The sequence below is a fragment of the Lagenorhynchus albirostris genome, chromosome 8 (genome assembly GCF_949774975.1).
Source record: "Lagenorhynchus albirostris chromosome 8, mLagAlb1.1, whole genome shotgun sequence".
In the NCBI taxonomy this organism is placed as follows: Eukaryota; Metazoa; Chordata; class Mammalia; order Artiodactyla; family Delphinidae; genus Lagenorhynchus; species Lagenorhynchus albirostris.
Genome location: NC_083102.1, coordinates 87,711,666 through 87,733,341, shown reverse-complemented (window position 1 = coordinate 87,733,341; position 21,676 = coordinate 87,711,666). Strand labels below are relative to the sequence as shown.

The 21,676-nt window shown below is 44.6% G+C and overlaps 1 protein-coding gene across 6 annotated transcripts; it reads left to right on the top strand.

The window, feature by feature from the left end:
- Positions 1 to 217: 217 nt before the first annotated feature.
- Positions 218 to 21,402, top strand: LOC132524811 (uncharacterized). Of its 6 annotated transcripts, none has more exons than XR_009542047.1 (4): positions 218 to 2,713; positions 3,303 to 3,345; positions 5,587 to 5,667; positions 5,762 to 5,923. XR_009542047.1 is itself a non-coding variant. In XM_060157245.1 (3 exons), the coding sequence occupies exon 1, from the start codon at positions 1,762 to 1,764 to the stop codon at positions 2,584 to 2,586; it is 825 nt and encodes a 274-aa protein (XP_060013228.1). In that variant the 5' UTR covers positions 218 to 1,761; the 3' UTR covers positions 2,587 to 2,713; positions 3,303 to 3,345; positions 21,101 to 21,402. The 6 variants fall into 6 exon arrangements, 2 of the variants coding, with proteins under 2 accessions (XP_060013228.1, XP_060013226.1); XR_009542046.1 differs by having other exon boundaries at positions 5,573 to 5,667; XR_009542045.1 differs by having other exon boundaries at positions 5,560 to 5,667.
- Positions 21,403 to 21,676: the final 274 nt, after the last annotated feature.

Below are 21,676 nucleotides of genomic sequence, written 5' to 3'. Positions count from 1 at the left end.
TTGTAAATTTTAATCATATATAGGTGGAGGAGAACTTAATCTGGTTTAATAAACTTGCAATACATTATCTCTGAGCCTGAACATCTTGAATAAATAACATAAAGCATTTGTAAAAACAGGTTGTTCTATAAAAAGGCCTCATTTCTATCCAGCATATTTTATTTGGCTGTGTTCCTTCCCTATAATAGGATAGAACTTCAAGAAATTCCAAAGCAGATTTGCACTTTTGCATAAATTACTCAGTTTGTTGGCTGTCACGCCTCCATAGGTTTTCTGTCTGATTATATAAAATCAGGATAACTCGGGACTAACCAGAGAAATGATTCCAAGCAACCATGATGTATTTGCCTTTAAAAGGCCAGTGGTTCTTAAAAATGGGGATTCTGGGTCAGCCTGTAGCAGAATTACCTGTGGGGCCTGTTGAGAGTGCCTGTTTTTGACAAACCTACCAAGCTAAAATCAAATCAGTCCTATATTTTGAAAAGGTAACTATAATCAAAAGAAATGTTCTCCTTTTTTGAGATACTGAAACTGCAATGAAGAGCTTGTCTCTTAAAATAGTTATGAGAAAAAAAAATAGTTATGAGAAATGCCATAATATCAGGCTCCACATTTATGGGATGTTTTTTATGAAACCCAGATCAATATTTTAACAAGACTTGAGGAATGCAAATATTAATAGGCTATCTAGCATGAACAGATGTAAATAGGAGTGTATTTGAGCAACCATGGTTTTTTAAGGGAGCTAGGAATTTACAGTGCAATCCTACAGGGAAAGAAGGGAGAGAAAACTGCTATTTTGAGCTGCACACAGATGAACTGCATCACATCTGAGCTTTGATAGTCCCCTCTCCTCACTATTCTTGTTGCACAGGAAAACTACATGATTAAAGGTAACTTGATGTAAAAAAGATACTTAACTGTATAAGTCAGGGAATCATGATAACCACTTTCCAAGATTAGGGGAGTGTGTGGGTGTGTGTGGGTGGGTGTGTGTGTGTCCGGGGTGGGTTCACCTGGCCAGAGGAGTTAAAATAACAATGGGATTAACAATGTTCAAGAAAATTTGTATCAAAAAGGAAGTTATTTGTCTGCATGATGGGTTCAACATAAACAATCTGATACTGCTACCCAAGTGACCCTCTTTGGTAGGCTTTAAAAATTTTTTTTAACAGTTACATTAGTAATCTGTGAACCCAACCATTAACTGGAAAATAGTCGAGGGGAATCCAGGTGCAAAAAGCAGGTTCTTTGTACTTAAGGAATACAGCTTCAAAACACCTCCAAAGTATGGATTAAAATAGCAATTCACCTTATCACCTACCCCGGACTAAGAGCCCCACCTATAAGACTTCCCCTGATTCCCCAGGGAAGAGGGTCACAGTTCTTGAGGTGCTGTCATGCTGTTTTCCCGTTTCCCTGGCAAAGATAAAGCTATTGTTTTTTTCCTCAAAAAAAAAAAATCCTCAGAATCCTTCCTTTTCTGATGGTTTCATGGAACCAAATTATTTATGGTAAGATTCTTTTGTTTCAAGCTCCCAGAAAGTAAGCTTAAATGGCCTTAACCTGAGTTTTCTCCAGAGATACTTCCCTCGATCCCAAAGACATAGAGATTGATTTTGTGCCGTGACCTTTTGACAGCCCCATAAAGCCTATGATCCCTTCTCGGCATGCTGTAAATGTGCTTTACGTAGTGCACACACAACTCTGAATTCTATCTGCGGACTCCTGGTTAGAAATCCTTTGACAGGGGTCACAATTATGAGAAGGCTACGTAATGAGGCGTGTAACTGCTGTTACCCCAGCACCCTGTTCTGGAACCCCTTCTCTCAACTGACTTCGGAGAAACTAGCTCGCTTCAAAGTGGCTGAGGTGAGAAGCCACAGTGGGGAATTTTTCTTTAGTTGGAAACGGAAAGAGAAAGAAGTTAGCCCTCTTCAGTCTGACCAGTCTAGAGGAGGGAGAGGTTCTGTCACCCAGTTTTGGCCTTTTGTGGAAATAGCCCCTTTCACTGTATACATGATAAACGGGCTTAATCATAACTATGGACACACCCAAGACCCCCTTTCTCTTCATCGAGATCTCGCTCGCTCTTGGTGGGGCGGTATTTGCCCTCATGACCTCTACCAAGCCGTCCAAACATTGGCTTCCCCGTCTGGAAGAGCGAGCTGTGAGTGTCTGCGCAGCAGATTTAGGCTCGAGGCCTGGCCGTCGGCCCAAACGAGTCGGTACCTGGAGTTTTCGTCAGGGTGGCCGGCTAGCCAGCGCCGTCAAGAGCGTAAGCGGCCCGCTTCCTGCGTCGCAGGGGCACCGCCCTCGCGGCCGGGGGAGGGGTCGGCGCCAGAAAGCCGCTCTCCCCTCCCCAGAGCCTTCCTGGCGGCCGGCGGCCAGCAGTACTGCAGGGCCGGAGGCGGGGAGGGCCGTCCCGCGCAGCCGCTGCGCCGCTGGAGTAGCCGCCCCGCCCGCCTCGTCGCGGAGGAGCCCCAGAAACGCACTTCCACCGCGGCCGAGCCCACTTCCGCCTGCTGCTTCCTGGGGCCGCCAGGCCTGAGCTTTAGCTTCTCCGGAATTCATTATCCTGCTTAACACCCTGTAAAGCCATCCTCTCCTCGTTCTTTCCAAAACCCGTATAATGCCGCTTCCACTTCGTGGCGCACACTGCTCAAACTGAACCCGGCGCAACCGCCATCTTCGGAAATGCTGGTAGCTGTCGGTATGTCCCTCGTTCTGTGTGCAGAGCGGAAATGACTGCTCGTTATTCTCGATGCTCTACTAGGGGAGGCCAGAGCAATAATGTCCCTGCTATGGGAAGGACCTGCTTTTGAATTCTGAGCCCCCTATCACCGCTTAGCAGCTGTGTCCAAATTTAAAAGGTTACTTAATTTCGCCGAGTCTCTTATAGATGGATCAAACGAGATAAAGCATACAGAGCCCTTAGAACAATACCTGGCATAGAGCGGTATCTAGCATAAAGGTTAAGTAAAAACAAGGAAAAATTTAAAGGATTTTTCGAGCACCTATTTGCTCAATATTATGTTGGTTGTGTTAGGCAAGGATTCTCTCCGTCCCCATAGGAATGGCCTCCCACCTGAAAGAGCTGGTGTTTGTCTAATGGTTTCTCAGTATGTTTACCAGCTCCCAGGCATCCTTTAAAGCTCCTGGTTCCTAAGGAAGTTTCTGCTCCTGTTCAACGTGACTAGCCCCTATTGCAGAGCTTTGTACTGGATGAGTATTCTGTAGGGATGGTGGACAAGCCTAGGTTTGGTATGACTGTAGCATTAACCTTTTTTTTTATTTCACAGGGAAAATGGAGATGAATGAAGAGCTAGACAGGCCTCTTCCCAGGTACATTTTAGGCTGCTGCCTGACAGCAGGCCATAATGCTTCCGAACCCTGGCCCCCTACCATTTGCAACCAGGTGCAGATTGGAGGCCGCGGGCGGGCGGGGGTGGGGGGGTGGGGGTGGGGCGGGGTTGAGTTTTGAAAAAAAGATCAAGAGAAAGATGCTAGTTTTTTTTTTTTAGTTGCGCTAATGACTCTAGTAGTTCTGCTTCTTGTGATAACTTATAAGGGAATGATAGAGAATTAAACGTACAAAAGATTTATTATTTTTCACCAAAAAATGGAGAAACTCCAAACTTGTGACCAACTCATTCATGATCCACTGAGTCTCACTGAGTCTTGACATGTTGAAGAATAATTAGAACTTTACTCTTCCGGGCTGAGTTGTTAACTTGTTTCGATTGATTTCTGCATTCCCAGCAGGACTCTTTTAAGTCCTTGCCCCTTCAGACCCTAACTATTCTCACTGCCGCATAACTTGAGACTGGATGATACCTTCAAACACCACAGTTCCCACTGTGGAGTGAAATTATCTGATCCTTACACCGGTTAAAGAGGTGGAGGTTCCTTATACTTAAGAACTTTTTTTAACTTAAGTTATACTACAATAAAAAACCAAAAATGAAATGACATTTTTAATGTTGAATGGCATGGAAAAGTGAGCATCTTGTATAGTTTGATGAAATCACATGTACAAGGTAATCTCATTTTTGTAAAAAAAATTATAAGAATATGCATCAAAATGGTGATTTTCCTCTTTATGTTTATTTTTTAAATGTTCTGCAGTTATAATAGTGGAAAATAAAAGTTATTTTGTAAACTGTGTGACTTATAAGAGATGAATATTCTGTTAGCTAACTCCTCAGTTTCCATAGAGGTAAACAAATAATGTCAGTTTGATAAATCAAGAAATAGAAACATGAACATTATTTCGGAATCTGGAGTTACCTCTAAAAGATACTGCCTCTTGAGGCTGAGGATGGGGTCATGTTCCTTTTCATTTTAAGCTCTTGGATATAAGTGTGGGGTTTTTCTTTTCTTTTTAAAAAATATATGTACATTTTACTTTGCTAAATAAATTTTAAAAGGTAAAATATATCTCTGTGTAATTTTTTTAAAATTTATTTTCATCCAGGTTACCCTACCCTTTCCAGGTTACTCTTCCCTTTCCCTTCACACTCTTCACTTTGCCCTTCAACAGGCAGGGCAAAGAGAAATTTGAAAACCTGGCTGAAAGGCACTTTGAATAGAAATCAGTAGAGACAAATTACAAATTGCTCAGTATAAAGCATGAGGGTTTTGTTTTTGTTTTTAATTGAGGGGCTAAAAATACAGCTGCTTAATTGTCATAAACTGCATCGTACTCTTTCTGGGATGGCCTTTTGGCTTGAGTCCGTTACTGATTATGTATCTTGTAGCACTGTGGGAACTGCATTATCAGAACAGTTTTAAAGTCACAGCTTGCGTATTTGGTGCCCTCTAGTGCACTATTTTCAAATGACAAAAGCATAGTTTATCGGTGCCAAGCTGTTAACTGAAGAGGATAAAATGTACATTTCAATCCACCTTCCCAGTGTGATTGATCTTCTTTTCCTGACATCCAAAGACACTGATTCCTCTCTGCACATACACATTATTTCATATCATGACACTCACTAGGCTGTGACCTTGCACTAACTAGTTCCTTCATCTCTGGGCTTCAATTTCCTCATCTGTAAAACGAGGATGATAATCGTCAGAACTGTAATGTGGACGCCCTGCACACACGGGGGGCGCACTCACTGCTAGCTATCTTTTTTTTACATTTAATAGATCAGTCGATACTAAACATGCTTGAAGACAGTAATCAATCTTGACTCAGGTATCATAATCTGGTGGTTGGGGAATGTGAAGAACGTTAATGAGTAGCTTAAAAGATAAAGAACAGAAGTCTAGGTGTGATTCTCATCTCTGATCCCATGTTACTGAGTCAGTTCATTCCAATTCTCAAGTCTGGAAGCATGGTAAATTTCTCTGCATCCTTCACAGTACCTGTAATTACATACCCTTAAGAAATATTTGTCTTGTTTTAATGTTCAAGGTAAATGGTGTTCTGGTTGAACCTAGAAAATACAGAAAATGCTGAATGATAGAAAATAGTTAGTTTAAAGGTTTAAAGATTTGGATTCAAACTTGTTTTGTAAGCCAGAGGTTTCAAATGCCTCTTTCTGGATTTAGTGTGGTTTCTCAGTGGGCTGTGGACAGTTTCTCTGTTATCAGGGTACAGTGTGAAGGCATGACTGACTCTGGAACCCATGTGAATCAGCATTTACAAATCGATAAGAGGTAGTAGGTTCCAGAATTTTCATCCACTCTCACCTAACTCCAGTTTTGCTTAAGTCTCTACAGCTAACATTTATTTTCTCTGACACATCTCTAGGAGACCTTATCTAGTTTTCCTGCATTGACAGACTTGGACTTTGATGCTTAACTTCACTACCTCCTAGATTCCCCAAGAGCCCAGTTACCTGAAGAAAGCACTGGGTGCTTCTGACCCCGTGAATGCCTCTGGAGTCTTTGGTCTTGTATGTAATAAATGTCCCCATGCTTATTTTTCCTATGTGTCTTATATTAGGCATGTCAGTATTGTTTCTCCTCCACTTCTACCTGCCTCAGTGCTGAATCAGATTTTTTCTTGAACATCTACCAGCTGACCATTTGCTGAAGCCCTATTATATGCTAAAATGTAAAGCATTTTATGTACATCACTCCTAAACTCTCACAACCACCGTCCAGTTAGGCAGAGGGTATTGTCCCCATTTTCCAGAAGAGAAAATCGCTCTAGGTCACCCAGATAAATGTCAGAGCCACATTTCCAACTCAAGCCAGCCTCGAGAGCCCATGGCCTCAATACTGCATCAGAAACACTTCCCAAAGGGAGAATTTTGAGTTATTTAGCCTTTAGAAGTGCAGGGAGAATCTTGCAACTCCCTTCAGGCACTCAGCCATCAGTTCTGAGGCTTATTCCCTTCAAGAAAGCCCACCTGTTCAGCCCTGCCGTATTGATCATTTTTAAAACCATGATGGTTCATATTTGCTTGGCACCTTGCGGTTTTCGAAGGTTGGCCCATGGGGTATCTCATTTTCTATTCGAGAAAGCCTTTTGCCCTCATCATCCGCTGAATCTCCAAGCTGGGGCAGCAACTTCTTTCCTGGCAGAAGATTGCAGCTGTTATTATTTACCCTCCAGGGGATACACTGCGCATCCCAAGCCTTACAGCTGGGAACACTGACATCTACCTGTGCAAGCATATAAAATAATCTTGACGAAGGGGAGGGGTGTTCACTCGCAGGCCATCCTGGTCACAGCATGTTGGGCAATGAACTCTCCCAACTGGAAGCTGTGCCGCAGAACCAAAGGCACCGTCTTGGCCATCAAAACTACATTCAGCAGTCCTTCAGTCAGCCGGGCCTCCCCAACACATGTGCTCATCCACTTGGGCCAAGCATGTGGTCGTCTAATTGCTTTACCTTTCTTTAACTCCCTCCCTTCTTCCCCCCCATTCCCAACTCTCTCTTGTCCTTAAAAGCTTCCTCCAGGTTTACACCTTAGCCTCCTTGTAGGATGCCGGTGAATGCCAAGGCTTGTGTGGGTGGAAGATTCTAAATCAGCTGCGGACACAGGCCTGGGGGTGGGCTGCCTGGAGTGTAGAAGGGCCACAACCTGAAAACACATGAGCCTCTTTCATCCCAATAGGATTTTTGTTGTTGTTTTCTAAAGCCTGCTGTTCCAGCAGGGCACTTCACCAGAAGCTATGGTGTCTGCAACTTTTAGACAGCATAAGCACTAACAACAGAGCTGCCCATATATGTATCCTCTGCAAGACTTTCAACAGAACTTGGGGGCCTGGAAAAATTGTTTTTTAAACAAGCCTGTTTCTCCCTTAGCAAAACAGGTTTGAAAAGTATCAATAGCTTGAAGCATATCATCCACCATCATCTTCTCCGTAATTAAGTTTCACAAAATGACAGGGTCAGATTTCATACTGTCAGCTCTCAATTATTTGCTGGTGGAGGGACTCCAGAGACAGAATTCCAATGGGACTTAAATACACTGTTCATTTACATTGGTTTTACGAGGCATTTTAGTCATTAACATTTTTAAAGGGGTGTGTCTGCAGTTCTGGAAATTTACAACTGTTTACAGCAAATAACAAAGCTACTCAGTGAGGATGCTGATGGGGCTGGAATGCTGTCGAATATCTTTTCCACCCTTTGGACCAACTCTGCTCAGTGAGGGCTGGAAACAAAATGGGATTTGGCCTTAGACAAAGAAAAGTTTAATCCCTGATGCTGCTGTGTGGCTTTTCAGATCCCTTTCTTGGAAAATGGGGGAAATGAAATAATATCACCTACCTTCATGGTATCAGAGAACAACCTTGGAAGTTGCGAGGGAATTCTCAAACACAACCGTGAAATGTTTCCAGCATTCACTCAGGTATTTTAATCTGGAGGAGCCTGGATGTGTCACACATGTCCATGAATAGACCAGAGCTGCTAATTATCTTGGGTTGGGAGGCTTTGCCAACCTCTCTAAATTATGACATTCTGGCTATAGATGATAAATAAAGGGGCTCAGGATGACCCAGGAAAGTCACAAACTAGAGTCTCTGGCTGGAATCTGGTCAGTGAGCAACTCAGCTTGGAAGGTAAGCATGTTTTGTGTTCCTAAGAGCCATCGAAAAAAGCTCAGTTTCTTTTAAGAAGTTGCTGCTCCATGGTTTATCCTTACTCAACTTATCCTGTTTGTTAATACATGATTAATTTTCAATAATTCATTTGAATGTATACTAAGTGGCAGATGTGGCCTTGAATTCACGATGTTGCCTGAGAGGTTAGACGGCAAACAGGCTCATGTGAGCAGGCCTCCTACACAAAATCCCCGGCACCATGTGCACAAGTTCTGAATTGGAGCAGGGTGGGGGGTGAGTATGGAATAAAGGGGGGATGGATTGGTTAGTATCAGGCAGAAAGAACTGGAAAGTGGGAACCCAAGTATATATGATCTGCTGAAAATACCAGATGAGTTTCTGCAGTTGCTTAATCATCCATATTATGTAACTAACATGTTCTGGATTAAGGACTCTCTCTTGATCCCCAGGATAGAATCGGGTCCTTGTGCCCATAAACAAAAGAAAGCTTGACAAACTCAATCGTACGTTCTTTCCAAAGAGCACATTTGTTTTCAGGATCAGGAAGTCGGAGCACTGTTCTACTAAATGTTTAGATCTGTATTACTTAGGATACGGGTTCAACAACTAACAGAGATGCCCAAACAGTAGCGGTTCAGCAGTGTCAGGGGCCCCATTTCTCTCATTGTGCTGCCACCCTCAATACATGGCTTCCATTTCATGGTCCAAGATAGCTACTCCAGCTCCAGCCCTCACATCAACACTCCAGCAGAAAGGGAGAAGGTGAAGGGCAACAATCTGAATGCTGTGTACATCACTTCTACTCCCAACTTTGGCCACATCTAGTTGCAAGGGAGGATGGGAAACTGGTGACTGTGTCCAGCTAGAAACTCTATTATAAGAAAAGTTCAGACTGGAGGGCAACTAGCAGTTCCTGCCATGATTCCCTTCCTGTGGTTTTCCACTCCAAACCTACTTGATTAATAATTCAAAGTGCTGAGCTAGAAGCCCACTGAATTCCCTACATAGAGAAAACAATTTTACCTCCTCTATTATTTTTGGATAGCATAGGTAAATGCTATTATTCTTACATAATAATATTATTATTCTTGGGCAAAGAGTAGAAAATACAAATCAGTAAGAACTTAAGAATTAGCATAGTAAGACTCCATCCCCTAGTGATAATGATGTTAGGATTTTGATGTCTTTCCTGATAGACTTGCCTAATACAAATGACATAGATAACATAGAATCTTGGGGCGATAATTTACATTACACGATGGCAGTGATGATAAATGGTCTATATCACTATGTGGGGTGGGGAAAGGACTTTTAACTGGTTAAACAGTTGAAAGAAAATAGAAACTGGGAGACTTGGATTTTAGTTCCACCTCTTAACTGACCCCTGTGTGACTCTGAGCAAGTAACAAATTCTTAATGTTTCCATTTTTCCATACATAAAATAGAAATTGTATTTGATTTTCTCACTCCCTGTTATAAAGATAGTCATGAGAATCAAGTATTCCTTCCTGTATTCCTCCAGGCACTCTTGGGTGCCCTCTACATGGTGGGTATTGAGACATGTTCCCTTGCCCCCATGGAGCGGAATCCAATGGGTGAGGCATAGCACAATGTTTCGGGGAACGTCAGCTGGGACACACATGTCAAAGGTTACTATCAAGGGGTGACTACCAACTATCATAATGTTCCTTGACCCTTCACTTCTCTCTTCATACCTCTTTGCCAAGACCAAAGTGGCAGAAGAGGTAGGAGATAAAGTGGTCAGTTGGGAGGAGGTGGTCTGGCTTGGTCAGGCTGCCATTCTTCTCTCCCCCTCTCCCCTCCAAACCCTACCAGCCCTAACTCTACTACTATACAGATCAGCATTTTCTGGTTTCATCTCGTCTCTTCCATTTGCCCCACCCTCTTGACAGGGAAGTAGGAAAATTGAGATTGCAGAAGTTGGTAAAAAACTCATGTCAGAAGGCAGAGTTCCATTTCTAGATCCAAGAAAAACTTCCTGTTGTGTTAAGACCCTTCTTAGGAGCGGAAACTAGCTCACTCAAATGAAAACCACAATGAATAATTTCACTGATTTGTACCGTATGTTTAGCAAGCCTAAAATCCCAAGAGGAGGTTGGTGAATCAGAAGAGAAACCATCAGAAGGGAACTGTCCCCCCCACCCCACCCCCACCACCAGCCAGGGCTCTTCCTCACTTCCTCCTTCAACACGCCCTGCAGGAACAGTGACAACCCACCGAGTGGAATAAGTTTGGGGGCACGTGATGCAAAGGCAAACTGGCAGAGCCTCCGTGGCTGGTTCAAGGATGGCACCACTCAGATTATTCATCCCTTCCCCAGATGGATTTTTGCTTTTTTACAAAAAGATCTAGAAAAGCAGCTGTATTCGCTTAGGCTATGCTGCAATAACCAGTTAAGCCCAGAATCCTGGCTCAACACAATGAAAATTTATTCTTGCTTTCATTATGGGACCAATACAGGTTGGTGGTAGAGTGGAAGGTAGACACAAGGGAATCCTGCTCAACAGCCCTGGTTGACAGAGGCTCTGACATTTGCAGTCTTGGGCCTCCATCATCCTGGCTGGCAGTAGAGGAACAGAATGAGTGGAGAACACACACGTGCTCTCCTGTGCATAGCCTGGAAGTGACACAGTTCACTTCTGTCCCAGTGGTTGGACAGAACACACTACAGAGCAGCTGCGACTGATGGGGAGGCATGCAGGTATCTGGCAAGCAACCAGTGCCTCTGTCCTAGCAGCACTTGAATGCCAAGTGCATGCTGCAACATGTAACAGCAGCTCAGAATCCCAGACCATGGAAAAATCGTTTGAATCCAAATCCTCTGAGATGTGTCATCTATGGGTCTTTATCCTATTGGCTTCCTGAGTGCCTGACGGGCAGCTCTCAGGTCACAAATGGCCCACCCCCTTTAAGGAGGGTTCTTCACAAGGGTTTTACTGGCCTATTTATGTGCCTCAGTAGCTAGTTCACAAGAACTGGTCGCTCAGAATGGCCTCACCATAGGATGCTGGGGGACTAACATAGCTTGGTGTCCCTGGAAGCATGGATCGATTGATCATTGGAATCAAAGCTGACTTTTCATAAGTTATGGAATTTTAAGCTGTTCACATTTAATTGCACAAAAATGACACCATAAAACTGGAGGCTTGTTCTCTGAAGGACTGTTGACCAAAATTGTTCAAAATATGATTCAGGCCTCCTCTTGCAGTTGACTCACGTCTGACTCTTGTCCAGTGTTTTTATGCCAAGGGAGGATGCTCTGTACTCACTATTATCAATAATTAAATATACATACAGCCCATACATGGATGATAGAGTTTTCTTGAATGAACTTTGTATGCCCCTGCCAGGGGGCAAGCAGTCACTTTCTATGTAATAGCTTATCCAGGACTGGAATTTCTCTGCCTCCCCTCCCCTGTTGCTCCTTGCTCTGGGGACATTTTGCCATCCACCAAAAAGGCAGGAGAGAAGCAAGGGAAATACAGCTTAGTTCGAGGCCGACTGACTTCACAGGGTGGTTCGCAGTTTGTTTTACTTGGCCTGCCTTGGAGCTGTTTTGGGACATATGAGGTTCTTCAACCAAGAGGCCTTTTCCAGACCTGATTTCCCCTTGGAATGACACATTATCCTCCCTTCCAATATAGCGATTGTAAATTCCTGCCTGGGGAGCAGCAATTGCTTTGAATTACACACTATTTGAATAACCCAGTATGGGATTAACAAAGCCTTATTGTCCTGCAGTCCTCTACTGAAATTTGCGAGAATAATTTCTGGTGACATTACTTTTCCCTGCCTAGCATTTGACTATGCAAAGACCACTTCTCCGCACTTTAATTGGTCCTTTTTAGTTGTATGTAATAGAAACCTCTTTTTACCATTCTACCAACACTGAACAGGATGAAATAATACTATCAGGGTTTTTTTTTTTTAGTTCACCTTTTTCCTCCCTTTCCCTCTCTGGCATGTTTACTATAATTCCACACCTTAAGAGTTTCTCAGTTTTTTTGTGCCTAAAATACTACTTCCTGACCGCTATATACACATGCAAGTACGCACACTGTAAGGCAAAATTTAGGATTCTCTCTTTCACAATATGTGTACATGCTATTTTTTAAATAGACCTCAGGAGCACAGAGTAAAAACAGTGATTATCCCCGGTTTGTGACACAACTCTCATTGTTGGTCTGGAAATGCTATTTTAAACATGTTTTTATGATGACTTGAGGAAACCCATTTACATTTACTCTATTCCATTTCTTAAAATAAAAATTCTCATTCACTTTTTAATCATCTGCAAATAAAACTCAATAACTAAGAATAAATCTACCAATATTTACTTCCTAACCAAAGTTATTTCTGCCAGTACCAAAACGGATCTCTTTACAGTGACAAAGTCTAAAGGTAGGACTATGAAAATGGTGAGACCAAGACATTATTTACCAATAAAATAGATCTCTATAAAAGCTTCTGATTCTGCAAATGTGAAACCAAAAAATTAGAGCTATAATGGAATTTTTTTCTAGCTGGTTTTAGACCAGTTACATCTCATAAAGATTATAAAGATAGGAAACTAACTTGAAACCAAAATAACTACCAAGAACACTTTGTATGCCATTAATAAGTAATAAAAATCTATGCACTGCTAAATGAAAATATAAAACCTGATTATTTATGTAAAACATTAGGCCCACATAATTATCGCTCCAAAAAACAGCTTAATAGCACAATATTTTTAAAACGGCCTTTAATGAAATCCACAAAAAAATAATCTTTACCCATCTGTCCCCAAACTATCTCCTCAGATCCTACACCTAAGTTGAAATTTTTGTTCCAGACGGAGTTGGAAGATATTTCAGATATAGTTATAAGAAGTATGATAAATTAGTATTTTCAAATCATTCGATGATGACCATGAACTCAGCTAAAAAAACCAAAAAAATAACAAGTCTAGAATCTGCACTGAGAAGATTTTAATCTATACAGATATGAGCCAGCTTTTCCCGTTTTTCAAACCAGAGACTTTGAAGCATTTCCTCTTAGAAAAAAATAAAAAGAAATGGTGTTGCTGCTGTTAGTCATTTCATTAGCAAGGAGATAGAATTAATTCCTTTAGGGAACTTGTTTCAAAGTTGAGGTGTAGATGAAATCCAACGCCACACAACTGGAGTTGAGTGGGCCTTATATAGACACTTGGCTCACAGGCAGCATAAACAAGAAAGTTCAGTAAGCTCAAACAAAGCTGAGGCCAAAATCACGTAGTGATTTGTAGAGGAGCAAGAGGTAAATACCATAAACAGACGCTAAAGTAAATGAAAATCTTATGAGCAGGTTAAAAAAAACTAAGAGATTTAGAAGAACTGCTGTCTAGCCCAGGTTTTTTTTTCCTCTCATATGAGTAGTGCATGACTACAAACAAGTGAGTAGGAAACAAAATGACAGGAAACTTGAAGTATAAACTTCCAGACTTCTGGTAACATGGTTTATAACAGGGCTCAAGTATTCAGGCTTGCTTCTAAATTAAAAAGAAACAAAACAAAAAAATCCCAGTTTGAGCCTAAAACATTTCATATTTGGTAAACTATTTGGGGAAATTCCATCAAATCTACAGGCCAAGTAATTTTATTTATTCTTACCCTCCAACCTTTCCATTTCATTTTGCTTCAGCAGTTGTTAAAAAACCGAGTAGATAGCTGGGATAGACCCAGGAGCTCTCTTCTCCAAGAAAAAAACTACGTGTGCATCCTAGGCAAATAAGAAAAGTCTTTTTCTTCCAAGCTCAGGCCCTTGTCACTGTTGAGGACTGTTCTCCTTACTCCTATCTCCTTTAGACTGCCATATACCAACCACTCGCCTCCCTGGCCACCAGGTGATCACACTGCTGGGAGGTGTGTTGAGAGCCCAAGCCACTGGTGGCCGTGACTAGTCAGGCAGAGCTCTGAGAGCCCATGAGGTCTCCCACATCACAGCTTTTCCACCCTTCCTTCCTCTACTGGAGGTCCACCCTGCAGTGACGTGACCTAGCTCGTTATGCTGCCCTGGTGCCTCAATTCCCCTCATTAGGACCGAAGACCTGCCCCTTAGCTGAGGTTACTCTGTCTGGCTCTTTGCCAGCTATATGCCTCCCTATCCACCCTGCCACTGCCCCCATGGGCTGGGACTCTGCTGGGAATAAGTCAATTGCTCAAAAGCCATGACTCCTTCAAGACTTTGGTTCACCATCCAGTCATTTCCCCCTGCTTACTTTGCTCCCTGAAGGTACTGATGGTTGCCTGGACCAAATGCTAGCTTGCATTATCTACTGAGCCCACCTGACTACCTTTTCCAGAGCCAGCCTAGCCAGCCAAGTTTGCTCCCCTGCCTGCCTCTTCCCACCAGCTGATGCTGCTAAAATGTTGATGACAATAACAGTAATTAATGATAGTTAAAAAGATTAGTCTCTCAGAAACTGTCTTAGGTGTTTAATATACTTATTTATTTAATAATGACTATAACACTTGGAGAAACCAACACTAGGAGAGGTTAAATGACTTGCTCAAGGTCACCCAAAGAATAAATAGCACAGCTGGAATTTGAACCTACATCTTTCTGATGCCAGGTATATTTCTGCTCTCAATTCCAACATGTGGGTTTTTTCCCCACACCAAGCAATTTTAAGGCACCAACTGGGTGTCCTACAATTCAACTCAATTCTGACACCATCCATCTGGAGATAGCATCAAATCCCACAGGTTAAGGGCTCAGTGCTACAAAAATTCGCACCCCACCCCACTTCAGACGCCAATCACAAGAATGGTAGTCACCTGTGCTTCTGACCGACGGGCTACAGATTGCAGTTTCCACCAATCCCTTCCTTGGGATCCATTAATTAACCACAGTGGCTCACAGAATTCAGAGAAACATTTTACTTACCAGATTAGTAGTTTATTATGTAACTCAGGAACCGCCAGATGAAAGAGCTGCAGAGGGCAAGGTGGCGGAAAGGATGCAGAGCTTCCATACCTTCTGTGAGCGTGCCGCTGTCCTCAAGACTCCTCCACCTGTTCACCAACCTGGAAGCTCTCCTAAGCCCATCCTCTTAGCTTTTTCTGGAGGCTTCATTACTTAAGCATGATTGATTAAATCATTGGCCACTGGTGACTGAGCCCAACCTCCAGCGCTTCTCCCCTCCCCTTAGGTCGGGGGTGGGACTGAAAGTTCCAACCCTCTAATCACGTTGTTGGTTCTCCTGGCAGCCAGTCCCCATCCTTAGGTGGGATCTAAAGTCATCTCTTAGACTTAACAAAAGGCACCTTTATCACTCTCATCACTTAGGAAATTCCAAGGGTTTCTGGAGCACTATGCCAGGAACAGGGACAAAGACCAGATATCTATTTCTTATTATAAATCACAATATCGCACCGGGTAAATACCCTTAACCGCAGGCCAAGGGTTCGCAACATTCACTTCGCCGCTACATGGTTCCCATGCGCTTTATGTTTGTTGGGGGAAGCACACCTCTGGGGCTGTGCAGAACCTCAGCTCTGCGGCCTCCCAGTGGGCCTTGGACACCATCTGTTAGAAAACTGACGTCTCTGCCTCTCTTATTTATGCTCCCACTACTTCAGCTGGCTTGGCTACCAGTAGACTTGGCTTGTTGGCAACGATCAAACTTTACACCTGAGTGCAGCCATCCATCTGCTCTCAGGCCCACGTAGGTTTCCCTGGGATCTAGGAAGCTCCAAATCTGAGGGTTCTGGCCCAGGTCTTTAATTTTACTACTTAGAGCTAAAACTCAAAGAACTGAAGTAAGTTGTCCCGTGTCACATGACTAGTTCATGGCAGGGCCAGGACTTAAGTTTCATGGTGCCCAGGCTACCCTGAGTAGGCTAGAAATAAGAGAGGCCACATTTTGCAGCAGGGCTTTTGATGGCAAGCTAGATTGCTTGAATCTATGACCCTTGCCCCCATGGTTTTAATCTCTGACATGGAGCAGCAAGAGAGGCCTAATGAAAAGGATGGCAATATTGTTTATAAGAAGCAAATTGTTCGGGAAGAGTTGCTGCTACCACCCGTCGTTGGCAAGGACCAGGACTTTGTGAGTCTATCACCAGTCTGGAAGCCAGAAAGATGTTCATAGAGGTAGTCACATATTGTGATCTGATTTACATCCCAGGGCAAAAGCAATTTCATGATAAGGAGAGCAACTTTAGCTGAGCATTTACTACCCACCAGAGACAGCTCTAAGTAAGCATTTTATATGCATTAACTTGTTCAACCCACACAACCACCCTGTGAAGCAGACGCTTTATCATCCTCATTTAACTATAACAAAATTGAGCCATAGAGCAGTCAGGTAACTTGCACAAGATCACACAGCTAGGAAGAGGCAGAACCAGGATGTGGATGAAGCTGTCTACTTCTAACATCGATACTCCTAACCCGTGCACCAGACTGGCTTTCATGGGAAATGGGAATGGACATTTTTGAAACCCCAAAAGACACAGGGATCCCCACTGACAGGGGACTATGGATAACCTTCATAGCCCACAATTAGCTTTTCAGAGCTTTTCACTTTGCTCCAGGAAACTGTTATCCAGCCCCATGTGGCTTCTAGGCCACTCTCAGCGTGCTTTATGGCCACCTCAATTCCTAGGTTAAAGTTTAAAGCAGATAAGGTGCAGAGAAACATAGAAAAGGAACCAAATAAAACTACCAATAAAACAAAAGTTTGGCAACTTTGAAATCTTGTTGCATAACTCCTTGCTTGGGAAGAAATGCTCAAAAATCAACAACAGGAGGAAAAAACAGGATGTTAAAAAGCACTTTTATTATGTTTTTAGAAGCTTACTGCCAGACTACAACTATTTCTGCCAAAAATAACATACTTAACTCCCTACAACCTACATGATTTGGGGTTTGCTGGGAATTTTGTGGGATTTTTTTTGGAGTGAAACCGTAAGTTCCCACCAAGTTCAGTTTCAAAAAGGATGTCCCAGAAATGAACGTACATCCAGGGAAGGAGTCTCCTGGGTAGAAACAATGGTCCTACAGCCCCTACTGTGAATGATGTGTCCCAAAAAGCTTTGGCTTGGAGAATGGCATCTTCCATGGGGTTCCTTCAGTGCACCTGCAGTGACTGCAGGTCTCCTTTGGAAGGTCTCTGTCCTATGGGCGGGGGATGCAAAATGATGCAAGATCAAGAAGATGTGGGAAGCGCCCAGGACCGGGAGCCCAACAAAGCTGGGCTCAAATCCTGGATCCACCAACTCCTATCCTCATCTGTGAGACGAGAATAAAGTACCATCCTGCACGACTGCTGTGAGGGTGAAATGAGGTATCGTACGTACATGGCTCAGCACAGTGTCCAGAAGTAGTAGCTTAAGCCCTTCCACTTGGGAGAAGACTGGATTGAGCTACATCACTGCCAGCCAGGAACAGAGAGAGCGGGGAGCAAGACCCTGAGGGGGCAGAGGGGTGGCGGAGAGACTGAACGGCCCAGGAGCGAGAGGAAGAGAAGAGAGAAGGACTCGCTCCTTTCTATCCTCCAAGGTGTACTTGGTGGGGACAGATAGAAGATTCCAGGGGCAAAGAAAAAATTATTTTGCACCATCCAAGAGCCAGATTTTTCAACTAATTAAGTACCACTCTTCCAAACGTTGAAAGCATAACAAAGGGGTCCCCATTATTGTTACTGAGTGGTAGGATTTTTTTATGTTTCTGAAACACTGGGGTTTTTTTTCTCCAAGATTTTTTATTCCCCTTGTGCCACCTCTCCATCTGAACAGACAAATCATTCTTTGCTTATACCTACCGGACGGGACCTGAGAGCAGAAAGCACAGAATTTTGGAGTTTCAAAAGCCTGGGCCAGTGGTTCTCAAAGTGCAGTCCCCAGCCCAGCAGCATCAGCATCACCTGGGCATCACCTGAGTGCTTGTTAGGTAAATTCTTGGGCCCCCACCAGACCTGAATCAGCAGTTCTGAGGATGAGGCCCAGCAGTCTGCCTTTTTTTTTTTTTTTTTTTTTTGCGGTACGCGGGCCTCTCACTGTTGTGGCCTCTCCCGTTGCGGAGCACAGTGGCCATGGCTCACGGGCCCAGCAGCTCCGCGGCATGTGGGATCTTCCCGGACCGGGGCACGAACCCGTGTCCCCCGCATCGGCAGGCGGACCCCCAACCACTGCGCCACCAGGGAAGCCCGCAGTCTGTCTTAATAAGCCCTCCAAGTGATTTGGATGCAGCAACATTTGAAAACCATTGGCCTAGGCCCTTATGGACTGGAGAGGACTAATATAGGCAGCAGATTCAGAAAACATGAGGAGTGAAAGCAAAGCTCCTCACCCAGATTAGGGAAGTATTCCCCAGGCTGAGGAATGAGGGGAGATAGAAAGGAAGTGATGAGAGAGGTAGGGCCGGAAGTGAGTGCCAGCCTGCCTCTGAGTGAGCTCTGTGCTGTGTGCCAAGGGGCTACAGTGGTTGCCATCTGGCAGGTGTCTGGTGAGGACTTACACTTGACAGCAACCAGGCTTCCTCCATTGCCTGACAGGCAGGAGAAATTGTTGGGTCCCTGTCCTCCTTATTCCACATGGACAATCCATCCTTGCAACAGCCTGGAATGCTCATCAGCCTGAAGGAGGTCAGGACCCTGGACCTCTAGTGGCATGGGGGTGGGGGAGGAAGAAAGGCCTTGCGGCTGATCTTGGCTGGGGCTGAACAGAACCAGTGCAAGATTACCCATGAGCCAGGGCAAAGATAACACCCCAGTTATAATCCCTACTTGCGAGGGAAAGGTATTGTCATTGAATTGGATTGTCCATTGCTACCTCTTCCTGGGGTGCCTCTCTGTGTTTCAGAGTCTGGAAAGCTCACAGCTACATCTCGCAGACTCCCTCGTAGCTGAGTCTGTGCAACTAACTCACTGATTGTGTGAGTTGCAGAGGGCAGAAGTCAGTCAGAAGCCATCAGCCTTCTCTGGTCAAATTTGCTCGGTCAAGCTTCATGTCCATAGCGGCAAGGGGGCGTTCCCAATCCTAACTTGCACATTTCTCAAGTACAGCAACTGCAGTGTGTTCATGAACTCAGTAGCTCCAGGGACAGCCCCCTGATGCCCCACCCTCCTAAGTGGGAGAGAGGTTATAGCTCCTGCAGCGGGGGTGGGGCCGGGGGGAGCCTGTTCTCTGGGTTTTCAGGGAGTCATTCCAAAAGGCACCAGCCCAGATGCCTGTTCCTTCAGTACTTCGAACTATTTTATAAGCACCACCTTCCCTGTATTAATTTCTTTTGTGCTTAAATCCTAGTCTGGTTCATATTTCTTGCGCTAAGGATATACTATTCCAAAAATGGGGGCGGGGGTGGCTGCCTTTAAATTTAACTGAAGAATCAGGACATTTGTACAGAAATGCTTATGGGTCCAGAAAACCATGCCATGTACCAAAGGAGCAGCATGGACAGCGCGTGTCTCAGAGGCTCCAAAGCAAGAACACTCACCATACCAGCATTGTTAGGCTTTGCAGTAGGGTGGGACTCGAAGGAAATGTCTTCAAAGACCTCGAAATGTGCTTTCTGGCTGATTTTCCTATTTCAGCTGACCTTGACCTTTGCCTTGCTCCTGCTTCCTCATTTCCTCCTCCATACCTTCTCTTGTGTAACTGCCCACGTGGCGCTGCTCTCCTTTTCTCCTAAATATCAAGCTCCATTTCTCCTTTCATGTTTTTACCAGCGTGACTAGTTTCAGAATAGGCACGTGTCTGTATGTTTCAAGGAAGTTCACAGTTTGCAGCAAGCGGACCAAATGGATGTCATTTATTTCAGGATGTGAGCCCCTGCTGATGGCCAAACATTGCCCCAGGTGTATAAGAGCTCCCCAGAGTTTCTATTTGTTGTTTGTTAGGGGAGCTTCCACTGTTTGAAGGTAGCTCAAGAAGCTGACCATGGAGATTTCTGCTGCTACCCATGCCTAATGAGTATTTGATGAGCTCTGTCCACAAAGAACAGAAATTTGAAATGACCCCTTCCAAGCCTGGAGAGCCAACCTCAACTGACCCTCCCTATAAGAAGCTTTCTACATGAAGACTCCAGCTTGGCAGCAGGACGTGCTTTAGTATTTCAGTGAAACCACATTTCTCCAGGCTACACCAGCCGTGGGTACTGCTTAGAAGTATGCTCTCCCAACACCTCTTCTCTAGTTGGAGGCGCCATGAGCATTGCTCTTGTGGCTCTCCCACCACCTGTGCTCACTATGTCACTGCACTGAGACCTCAGCTCCTACTTAGGAAGCTCCTGTCCCTGGTTTGCTGTCTTAATAAGTCTCCTTTTGGTGAGATCAAAGCTGTATGTCTGTTCTGCTCCAAGTGTCACTCCTGAAGAGAGAGAATTATGGGCCTGTATGAGTTAGGGTTTTCCAGAGAAACTAACACGATGTGTATATACAGCAAAGGAGTTTTATTTTAAAGAATTGGCTCATCTACTGTGGAGGTTTGGCAAGTCCAAAATCTGACAATGGAGGCCAGTAGCGGACTGGAGACTCAGGAAACAGTTGTGGTTTGAAACCGCGGGTTCTGCTAGCAAGCTTGGAACAGCTGATGCTGCTGACAAAGTGGTAAGGCAGTCTCTGCTGGCAGAATTCTCTCTTGCTGCAGGAAGGTCAGCCTTTTGTTCTATTTAGGCCTTCCGTTGGTTGGATGAGGCCCACCCACATCATGGAGGGCAATCTGCTTTATTCAGAGTCCACTGATTTAATGTAAATCTCATCCAAAAACACAGGAACAGCCAGAATAATGTTGGACCAAATATCTGGGCACTGTGGCCCAGCAAAGTTGACACACAAAGTTAACCATCATAGACCCTTGTTACTAAATGACAGGGGAGAATTATCTCATATTCTTTGCTCCTGCTGCATCCTTTCTCTGGTGCAGTCACTTCATCATAGGTTTCCCCGGCCTGTGCCCCTGATCGGGTATGGTTTCCCTTGGAGGTCAGTGAAGGGGGGGTGGAGGTGGAAGAGGGGTGCTGGGCTGTAAGTGAATTAGAGGAACGTTGGGCTCAAAATCTGCTCTTCTGGGCTTCCCTAGTGGCACAGTGGTTGGGAGTCCGCCTGCCAACGCAAGGGACGCGGGTTCGAGCCCTGGTCCGGGAGGATCCCACATGCCGCGGAGCGGCTGGGCCCATGCGCCCCAAATGCTGAGCCTGTGCTCTAGAGCCCCCGAGCCACAACTATTGAGCCCGCCTGCCGCAGCTGCTGAGGCCCGTGCACCTAGAGCCCGTGCTCTGCAGCAGGAGAGGCCACTGCAGTGAGAGGCCCGTGCACCGCTGCGGGCAGGGGCCCCCGCTCGCCGCAACTGGAGAAAGCCCGCACGCAGCAACTAAGATCCAACGCAGCCAAAGTAAATAAATAAATGTTAAAAAAAAAGAAAAATCTACCTTTCTCATGATTTCCCAGCCTGTATGCCCAAAACAAGCCAGAGAATTCTCTGCCCTCAGGTTTCCTTCCACAGCAACCTTTCACCCCCAGGTCAGAGGAAGACAATTTCCCAGCCTTCACCAACATCTTGGCTCCAGAGCCCAAGTTTAGCCAACCACTGCCTCTCCAAGGAGCCAAATCTCCAGCTGGTCAGGCCCAGTAGCCCCCAGTGTGAGTGCAAAACTTC